The sequence below is a fragment of the Gopherus evgoodei genome, unplaced genomic scaffold, assembly GCF_007399415.2.
Source record: "Gopherus evgoodei ecotype Sinaloan lineage unplaced genomic scaffold, rGopEvg1_v1.p scaffold_40_arrow_ctg1, whole genome shotgun sequence".
Taxonomy (NCBI): domain Eukaryota; kingdom Metazoa; phylum Chordata; order Testudines; family Testudinidae; genus Gopherus; species Gopherus evgoodei.
The window spans coordinates 2,722,879-2,732,930 of record NW_022060061.1 but is presented as its reverse complement, the minus strand read 5'-3'; the positions used below and the strand labels follow the sequence as shown (position 1 = coordinate 2,732,930).

The following is a 10,052-nucleotide window of genomic DNA, read 5'->3' as shown; positions in this document are numbered from 1 at the left end:
CCCCCCAGCTGAAGTGACTGCACCCAACTCAATCCCAGGAAGGGGGGAGACCCCATGGAAACCAGGCCACAAGCTAGACATGAAATTTAATTTAATAGAAATTTTCTTCAATCATTCATACATTCAAGTGTGAACATGAGAAGTCTCTGAACCCCCACCTCTGCCCTTCACTCCCACCCACAACATATTTCGGAGAGTAGTAAGAAGCTTGGACTCTGTCTTCTGCTCCCTTACCACCTACCAACCCCCATTCTGACCCACCACACTCCCCCCACCCCAGCATTGTGACCTCCCTCACCAAGACAACATTCTCTTCATTCTAGCCCATGCCCCACTTCCCCTCCACTCATGCTACTGACAATAGCTCTATGCAATTTCCAAGGGGATGCCTGAGAGGTGTCAGGCATGTTACAGAAGATCAAGAACTACAGGTGTTTGCTTTAGAGTCCAAAGAAATTGCTTAGAGTTACACATCCAATTAGTGCTTTTAACAGCTCAGACTTTGTTTGAGTTTGGACTGGCCTCTGCTCCAGCTGTCAGTGAACCAGAGGCCAAGACAGCCGCTTGGGTTGTAAAAAACAATGCAGCAGCAACATAGTGGGAAATGGATCAATCCACTCATTTTAAGCAAGCAGGAGCTCTCCCCACAGCTGGACAGATCCCTGCCAGAACAGACTGCTGAAAATGAGGCATAATACTGCAGTCTAGTAGATTTCAACCCCTTGGTTCACCAAAGCTGTGCTAGGATGGAGGAAAAGCCAACCTACCACCTTCCCGCCCACTCAGGTCACTGACAGGGGAGCAGGGGTTGGAATCTGCTTCCACCTGACAATCACATGAGAAGGGCTGGGACAGGGCAGGTGACTGGGAAGGAGGGCAAGGAGAGGTAGTGGTTCGCTGCTTCCTATATATCCCTTTGCAGAGCATCTGGGGGACAGGAGCCACAGAGAAGCTAGCCACCATTAAAAGCAGTTGCTGCTGCAGTTCCTGTCTGAATCAAGGGTTATTGTTTCTACAGTGAACCTTAGCATACATTCATACACTGCAGGGCCTACACCTGGACTCACATGAATGGATTGTTGATGGCATTGGGGCATGTGAAATAAAAAACAAACCACAAACAAAAACACCAATAAAAAAGTTCAAGTCTCATAGAGACATTACTGTATCCCCTCCCTCTCTCCTTATTTGGGTTTAACCAAGCGAGCCCCGTGGTGTGGGCCAAAGGTGAGGCTCAGTGGAGGAGCAGTGCTGTGGGAACGGCCTTTTACAGCTCGTCCTTCAGCGGTCCCTCTGTCTCCTCCTCTTCCTCCTTCTCTGGCTCATCGTCGTCATCCTCCTCCTCTTCCTCATTATCGTCCCCTTCGGGCTCATCGTCCCCTTCCTCCTCTTTCCGCTTCTTGTCCTCCTCCTCTTGTTTCTTCCTCTGCTCCTCGTCCTGCTGCTCCTTCATTTTCTTCTCAGCATCCTGCAGAGATTGACGATGACACGAGTTAGCCAAAAGGGAGAGGGAAGATGGTGCAAATGGTTTGGGCACTAGCCTGGGCCCCAGGTTCTAATTCCCTGCTCTACCAGACTCCCTGGGTAACCTTTGGCAAGCCCGTGCCTCAGTTTCCCCATCTGCACAAGGGGAAGGATACTGCATTGGGCTGGGTTGGGCCAGGGGCTCAGGTAAGTACCTGGAAGAAGGAGAAAAGGCTGCAAGGAACTGAGTAGGCCAGGAGGCTGGACTCTACCCAATGCTCTGAACAGTTTCAGATCACCTTAAACCTTCATGCCTTGGCAAGAACATTTGTCTTGCTTCAGATAGGGAAACCCAGGCCAGGAGCAGCTGGGATGTGCCCAGCACCTCAGTGGAAGAGGCTAGGAGTCCTGCTTCAGCCATAGGCCCACAAGGACAGCCCCCTTCCGCTCAGAGAGGATGGGCGGCCATTAGATTAGATGGTTTAGGTTTTGTAACATTTATTGGACCGTCCGGCCTCTCCCCCTCCACATCAGATTGTTTCTATCCCCCTTGGAGCTGAACAGCCCCATCACCCTCCTAGCACAAGAGATGCAGCAAAGCCCCTGGACTCCGCTTGCCTTTCCCTGCACTAGGATTCCCGGTGGAGTCCCTTGAACAGCTGCGGGTCCTTCCTCTGGCCTCAGGGGGGACTCAGTCACCGCACTGCCTGACAGCACCATGGGCTCTGGCTCAGAGCCGTGGTCTCCCCACAACCCATGTTGACCCAAAGGGAGGATGACTTGTCCTGGCAGGGGAAATCTCTTCTGGAGGAGCAGGAGCGCTCCCCAGGGGCAGTCATTACCTTGGTGGCTCCCCAGGTCTCATTGCCAAACTCCTCTGCAAACTTCTCGTCATCTGTGATCAGGAAGTTATCGAAGATGGTGCCAGATTTCACCTGAAAGGAAAGCGAGCCAGTGAGTGCACAGCAGGGAGCAGCCAGGCACCCCAGGGCGACTTCGCCCATCTCACCCCAAGCAAAGGGGAGGTGGGCGTCAGCCAGAAAGACAAAGGTTGAAAGTCAAGTCCTGCCCAGAAGAGGATTCAATGCTGCTCAGCCAGGGCTGAGGCTGAATCTCAAGGACTGGGGCAAGAGAGGCATCTGTTTTGGCTTGGGAAGCATTGAGACACAAGGGAGCCAGGAGTCCCCAAGGGCAAGTTAAGGTGTCTGCCAACAGGGGGCCAGGCACAAGGCCTTCTGTCCATCAGACTGGATGCCCCAGCACTTTAATGCAGCTGGGGCTCTGGGGGCTCTTTGAAGCAGAGCCCAGTTAAAGGCAAGCGCCCACCCCAGCACAAGGTCTATGCTACTGTTTGAGAGCCTGGTGAGTCCTGCTCCCAGCCAGCCCCCTCGGGAGGAGCGCACCTGCCACAGGTCCAAGCCGATGACGCCAAAGCTGTCGTAGGAGTACAGGCTGGGGTCGGGGGTGTAGTCCGGGTTGTCGATCTCAGGGTGCACCCACTTCCCCTTGTAGTCAGGGTTGTCGATCTGGCGGGGTTTCCACTCCCCCTGGGGAGCAGGAGAACAGCATGAGAGAAACCAGCGAGTGGGGAGAGGGATTGCACCTGGTCTCACAGGGGGAGAAAGATCAGGGAGTGGGCCCGACATTGGGACATCAGCTCTGCCAGAAGCTATTGCAGCTGGAGGAGTGGGACAGGCTGCCTCCCGCAGTGCACATGCCACCCTGAGGATCACAGACCCAGGCTTTGTTAAGGGGAGTTGGAACACAAGGGCTCTCACCTACATCTGGACTGGGCTGAGGCTGCCACAAAGGGAGCCCTGTGCTAGCATGCCATAGATTCCTCCCTTCTTCCCTCGCCCTGCTGGAACCCTGAACCAAGGGCCACAGTGGATTCTCAATCACTGGCCATTTTTAAAATCAAGACTGGGGATTTCTCCCAGAAGCTCTGATCTAGGAATTATTGAAGGCCAGTTCTCTGGCTTGTGTTAGGCAGGAGGTCAGACGTGACTAGATGATCACAATGGTCCCTTCTGGCCTTGGAATCTGTGACTGAGCAGCCACGTGCCAACTTGAGAACCAGGGAACATGCTTGTTCAATCTCTGCTCCCCAGCCCGCCCTTGGAAGGCCCCGGAGTCCCTCTTTACCCGGGACTAGCTCAGTGTGAAGATTAGACTGGCACAGTGTTGCCACAACAATTAAGTGTTACCAAGGCCTTGATCTCCTCCCTCCAGGGCATAAGCCCATCCCCTTGCAGAGGGCTGGAGGTGGCACCAAGCAGGAAATGCTCATTGGCACTGCAAAGGTGTTATGGGGGTTCATGCCTTTCTCGAGGGCAGGAGACCTTAACGGGGTGCATTTGTCACTCCAAGGCAGTAACCGTGAGTGTCAGGCTTCATCTTCTGAGTACACAGATACTCACCACTGCCTGCAGCAGGGCTGCGGCTCGACTGGCAGAAAGCCGTAACATTCATGCAAGTTTACAATCAGGGATTTTGACCCCAGCTCCAGACCCAGTCCGTGGGCCAGCCTTACCTTGTACTCTGGGTTCTGGATCACTGGAGGCTCCCACTCCCCATCCATCTCCTCATCCCAGTCCTCTGGCTTCTTGGCATCAGGGTCAGGAATGTGCTCTGGTTTATCCCAATCCTGAGAGGCACAGCATGAGAACCAGGCAGATGTCAGGAAGAGATTCTCCACCAAATCCTGGTTCTGATGGATAGCCTGCCCTCCATTACCACGCGAGCCAGCCACACACACAGCGAGAGCAACAGCCGCTATCCCCCAACACCTGGCCACATGGGTATTATGGTGCCAGTCTCTGCCCATCCCCATACACTGCCCCAACCCAAGATCTGCAGCCCCCAACTCACCTCTGGCTTAGTGTCCTCAGGGTCGTCTATTTTGGCCCTATCATCCCAGTCCTCTGGTTTCTTGGCCTCAGGGTCCTTGATCTTCTTGGGAGGCAAGAAGTCCCAGTCTTCCTCCAGGCTGCCCGACTCCACCTTGTTGTTGTCAATCTTCACCTCATAGGTGTTGTCAGGCCGCACAATGAGGGTGTAGAGGTGGGTGAACTCATCGTCCTGAGCAAGGGAAGGAGCCGGGGATTAGATGAGGGCTCTCAGCTCAGGGCCAAGGAGATCTCACTCCAGGCCCATGTTGTGGGTGCAGCCGGGAGACTCACCTTGCAGCGGATGTCTTTGTTGATCAGGACATTCTTCCCTTTGTAGTTGAAGATCACATGCACTTTTTTGGTCCCTGGGCCACAGATGTCAGGGCCTGGATTGGAAACAAGCCACAGTTCAGAGAAGAAACCCAGCCTGCATCTGGAGGGGCTGAAAGTCACCTTGTTCCAGCGTGGAGAGCTGGCAAATTCAGCCCCCAGAAGGACCAGCAACTAGCTCACCACAAGTACATCCCCACACTGGGGGGTACACTGGCCTGGCTGGCAGGCTCAGTAGAGAGAACATGGGCTGAATGGGGCTCAGACTGGACTCTTCCCCACGCTGGTCACTCACCAGAAACGACAGGGGGGCAATGTTGGGGGAACACAGAGGTTGCCCTTCTGTTGCTCATGCGACCCTAGGGCAGGCTGGTCTCCAGGGCTGTCAGGACACTAGATCCCAGGGACAGAATTTGAATTTCAGGTGCAATCTTCAAGTCCCTTCATCCACCTCTGGGGTGGAGCACAGCAACAGCCCATGACCACTTAGGCCAGGAAGCAAAGAACCCCTTTGGCAGGTGAAACTGTGGGTGAATCCGGGGAGAGCAGAAGAGTAGCCAAGCTAGAACCAGCCAGGCCATGGCCCCAACAACCCATGACACAAGTTCCCCCGCAGCCCCTAGTGCCATGCTGGGCGAATGAGCATCCCCTGCTAAGTCACCCACCCACTCCTGGGGGTTTGGAGAGCTTCCCTCTAGACACTGTGCAAGCCCCACTCTGCTTCAAATGAGACCCTACCACAATCTGGGCCCACACAGCTAGTCCATGGCTAGCAGAGGCCACAGGGCCATACCGCATAGAGCCCACCCCACAGGCCCTCACCAAACATGATGTTGTACTCTGAGTCCCCGTGCATGTCCTCCTGGCTCAGGCCTGAGGGGAAGAGCTTGACGTAACCACCACCGCAGTCGATGTTCTGCTCGTGTTTCACCGTGAACTGCACCACCAAGGCCTTGTCCTTGTTGCTGAAGGAGTCAAAGCGGGCAGACAGGGCGTAGAAACGGGCGTCCTGGCTTGTCTGGAGGCCTGGCAAGGGGAGGGGAAAAAAACACTGTCGAGACCCAACAGGGAGGGGGAGCATGACCCCTCTGTAGCTGGCCTCACTGCTCAGCACATCCGGGCAACAGGCCTGTTTGCTCTCAGCTCCCCAGCAGGATGCTCAGCACAATGCCAGCACCCTTCGCAGAGCCCCGAGCTTGTCACCTTACAGCTAATGCTTCAGGGCATGAGGTGGCAACCAGCAAGGGATTATCCCCCCAGCCATTTACACAGGTGCATTATGGGGGGTTTGCCAGCTTCCCAAGGGGTCAGACATCAGGGGCTGTTATCTGGACCATGGCAGTGTCACCGACCTGTGCACACAGCTAAGAGGCAGCCCTGCCCCAAAGAGCACACAAGCCAAGTGACTAACCCACCTCAGCCAGAATGGGATAGGAAGGATTTACTGGGCTGATCTGACACTAGGGTATTTACAGACCTGCTAGGTGATTTATAGGCAAGTAGTGACTCAACCATTTTGCCCACTGGCTCCTTTGGCAAAGAGAAAAGGCCCTGATCGCGCTAGTGCATCGGGGAGGGGAAGACAGACAAGAGAATGTAGCAGGAATACCATTTCCCACCTTTATCTTTCTCAGCATCCCCGTAGAACTTGCCCGCTGTCAGTTTGAACTTCCCATAGTCCGACTTGTGCTTTGACTCCACCCAGCGGCTCGTCCAGGCACCTGTGGGGAAAAGACACAGGCATGAAGTTTTAACAGCCCCCTGCTGTCACCACACACTCAGGAGAGGGCATGTGGGCTACAGACCCAGCCCACCCTTGGTCACTGAGTGAGGAAGGCCCCACCTCATTAGGGCATCACAGGCCAGAGAAGAGCTCTTGAAGCCAATCACTGGCTGGTGTTCCAGTCACCCATGGAGCATGGGACAAGAACCTCATTTTCAGCAGGAAGGGAACACAGGTGGAAAGGAAGCAGCTTGCCCAAGGTCATATTGAGCCACTGCTCCCCCATCCCCCTAGTGCCTCTGTTCCAGCCATTAGACCACACTCCCCCACCCCAAGTGCAATGATGGGCCTGCTTCATCCAGCAGGCAGAGTGAAAGTTGACCATGTAAGTGTGTTGCAGAGGATTAAGTGTGGAAGAGGATCTTGCATTCTTCTCTCCCATGAGCCCCAGTGCTTCATGAAGAGGACAAACACCGCACAAGGACTGAGCCACCTGCTGCTGAAATCCAGCCACCTCTGGGGTGGAATATGGCAGCTGTTTAACAGTCAATCCTGCAATGGCAGCTTAGAATGATCGTTAGTGCTCTGATCAGCATGCTCCCACTTGACATCCATCCAAAGTGGCTGGGTCAGCCACCTCATCCCTTAGTACCGCAAGCTGCAACATGGACCAGACACAAAGGCCTTATCTGAAGGGGCCAGTCACAGCCTTTAGAGCCGGAGGTTCACCTTAGCCCTTCAGGCAGGAGTTACCAGCTTCCCAGACAAGTTACAACATCTGCTTCTGAACTCATTGGCTCTGTCACAACTGCACATGAGAAGCAGCTTAGCATGCCATGAGCCACCTCACCAGCCTCCGGGCCTTACACACCCACAGATGCACACTGTATCCATACAGTTTCTCATCTGGACACAGTGGGACTGAGCTGAGGCCAGTAAGCTCTCTGCTCTGAGATCTATGGACCACTGTTATAAACCATTAGCTTACATCCTTAACTTTGCACCCATCCATCATCAGCTAGGGCAGATTTTTGCTTTTAAACCTGCACATGGTGCACAACCCCCTGTAGGGCTGTACAGTCTGCATGTGCTTAGATACACCCCAAAATGTTTGACCCCCCAATTACAGGACAGACACTCATCCCCAGAGGGCCCAGTAATTATCGATTCCCCACTGTGCGTTCAGTCTAGATTACACAGGGAGGAGATTATGAAACTAAAGAGGCCTCCAGCCACACACCCCCCCAAGGCCCTGCCTCCTTTCTAGAGAAGGAAACTCCCCTCTATAAGCCCTCAAAGACAGAAGACAGGCTGCTGCCTATGGAGGCAAAGATGCCCTCCCCAGGGAGTTTATTCAAGCAGCATGGTAAGATACCAGGCCTCTGGTTTCAGGCTGTAACACGCTGTATATTCAGAGGCTAACAGTTTCAGCTACTGAACTGCTACCAAGTGAGTTTTTAAATCTGAACGGCTATGTATTGATTTTGGGAAGGGGAGCCAGATTTCCCCCACCCCCCAATTATTTTCAGACTCTTTCGCAAAGGCTTTAAACTGACATCCTAATGCTATCTAGAGCCCACGCAAATTAAATACTCTCTGACGGGACAGATGCAGGTTAACTCAGTACTCCCAACCCACAATCCCAAATCCTGCAGAACCCTGACCAGCCAAAGCAGAATTTTAGGGTGAAGGATTTAAATGTTTTGCGGGTGAAACAGGATTATCTGCCCCACTGTGAGTATGGCCTGCCTCCTCCCAGAGAGGTGGGCTCATTCCATGGTTCTGTATCACCTCAATTGAGCCTATGATGATTCCCCCTCCCCCCACCCCAAGTTCCCTTTGGGTCTGCAGGGACCATTTCTGCCACTGCACCATTAATCTTCCCTACAGATACCACCCTATGTTCACGAAACCAGGACACCCCAACTCTGTAATCCCACAGATATGAATCCTATTCAATCCTCCCTGCCAACTCCCAGCCCCACCCATGAGCCTGGCAGCACAGTGAGCAATACAGAAAAGCCTTGTGTCCTTCACTCCAACATACCCCCCAGCAGATCTACACTGACCCCTCCTCGCAGAGCCACACTCAGAGCCCCACACTCAGAGCCTCCCGTCACTGCACCCCCAGCCCAGAGACTAGTAAACCTTGACTCACCCTGCAGGGCTAGCCTGACCCCATGGAGACCCCCCCATGGGACCCCCATCACCTCCCCTTCATTCCCCCCCCCATCTCCTGCAGGGCCAGGCTGACCCCATGGGACCCCCATCACCTCCCCTTCATTTTCCCCCCCCCCATCTCCTGCAGGGCCAGGCTGACCCCATGGAGACCCCCCACCTCCCCTTCATACCCACCCCCCATCTCCTGCAGTTAGCCTGACCCCATGGAGACCCCCCCATGGGACCCCCATCACCTCCCCTTCATTCCCCCCCCCATCTCCTGCAGGGCCAGGCTGACCCCATGGGACCCCCATCACCTCCCCTTCATTTTCCCCCCCCCCATCTCCTGCAGGGCCAGGCTGACCCCATGGAGACCCCCCACCTCCCCTTCATACCCACCCCCCATCTCCTGCAGTTAGCCTGACCCCATGGAGACCCCCCCATGGGACCCCCATCACCTCCCCTTCATTCCCCCCCCCATCTCCTGCAGGGCTAGGTTGACCCCCCCCATCTCCTGCAGGGCCAGGCTGACCCCATGGGACCCCCATCACCTCCCCTTCATTCCCCCCCATCTCCTGCAGGAGGAGCCTGACCCCATGGAGACCACCCCATGGGACCCCCATCACCTCCCCTTCATTCCCCCCCCCCATCTCCTGCAGGGCCAGGCTGACCCCCCCCCCATCTCCTGCAGGGCCAGGCTGACCCCATGGAGACCCCCCACCTCCCCTTCATACCCACCCCCCATCTCCTGCAGTTAGCCTGACCCCATGGAGACCCCCCCATGGGACCCCCATCACCTCCCCTTCATTCCCCCCCCCATCTCCTGCAGGGCTAGGTTGACCCCCCCCATCTCCTGCAGGGCCAGGCTGACCCCATGGGACCCCCATCACCTCCCCTTCATTCCCCCCCATCTCCTGCAGGAGGAGCCTGACCCCATGGAGACCCCCCCATGGGACCCCCATCACCTCCCCTTCATTCCCCCCCCCCATCTCCTGCAGGGCCAGGCTGACCCCATGGAGACCCCCCACCTCCCCTTCATTCCCCCCCCCCATCTCCTGCAGGGCCAGGCTGACCCCATGGAGACCCCCCCGCGGCCCCCCCTCACCTCCGTCCCCGAACTCCTCCCTGAAGTACTGGGCGGGCCCCGCCGCCGCCAGGCCCAGCAGGCCGCACAGCGCCAGGAGCGGGCTCATCGCGGTGGGTCTCGCGCTAGTCCCCGGGAGGTGCCGGCCTGGCCCGTCACGTGACGCAGCTCGCCCAGCGCCGCACAGGACACCGACTGCGGGCGCGGAGCCGACGGCGGCCGCACTTATACCCGGCCCGACCCAGCGCCCGCCCCCGCCGCTGCCCCATTGGCCCGAACCCTAGCGACGCGCGGCCCCATTGGCCGACACCCTGCCCGACGAGTGAGGCTGCGCCCCCGAACGTTGGCGTCCCAGATGGCCGCTTCCCATTGGTTGCGGAGCTCGGCCAATCAGGAGCGA

At 56.2% G+C, this 10,052-nt stretch overlaps 1 protein-coding gene across 1 annotated transcript; it reads right to left on the bottom strand.

The window, feature by feature from the left end:
- Positions 1-74: 74 nt before the first annotated feature.
- Positions 75-9,827, bottom strand: CALR (calreticulin). The gene is made up of 9 exons (XM_030545994.1): positions 9,674-9,827; positions 6,305-6,406; positions 5,508-5,711; positions 4,647-4,741; positions 4,336-4,545; positions 3,998-4,111; positions 2,868-3,011; positions 2,307-2,399; positions 75-1,468 (listed from the first exon to the last, which is right to left on the bottom strand). The coding sequence occupies exons 1-9, from the start codon at positions 9,759-9,761 to the stop codon at positions 1,268-1,270; spliced, it is 1,251 nt and encodes a 416-aa protein (XP_030401854.1). The 5' UTR covers positions 9,762-9,827; the 3' UTR covers positions 75-1,267.
- Positions 9,828-10,052: the final 225 nt, after the last annotated feature.

Excerpts from the sequence above, each read along its gene's own strand:
- CALR (XM_030545994.1), bottom strand. The coding sequence starts at position 9,761 with ATGAGCCCGCTCCTGGCGCTGTGCGGCCTGCTGGGCCTGGCGGCGGCG. Across the intron at positions 6,407-9,673 it reads GGAGGAGTTCGGGGACGGAG|GTGCCTGGACGAGCCGCTGG; the intron begins GTGAGGGGGGGC and ends TTTTCCCCACAG. Across the intron at positions 4,112-4,335 it reads CTGAGGACACTAAGCCAGAG|GATTGGGATAAACCAGAGCA; the intron begins GTGAGTTGGGGG and ends TGTGCCTCTCAG.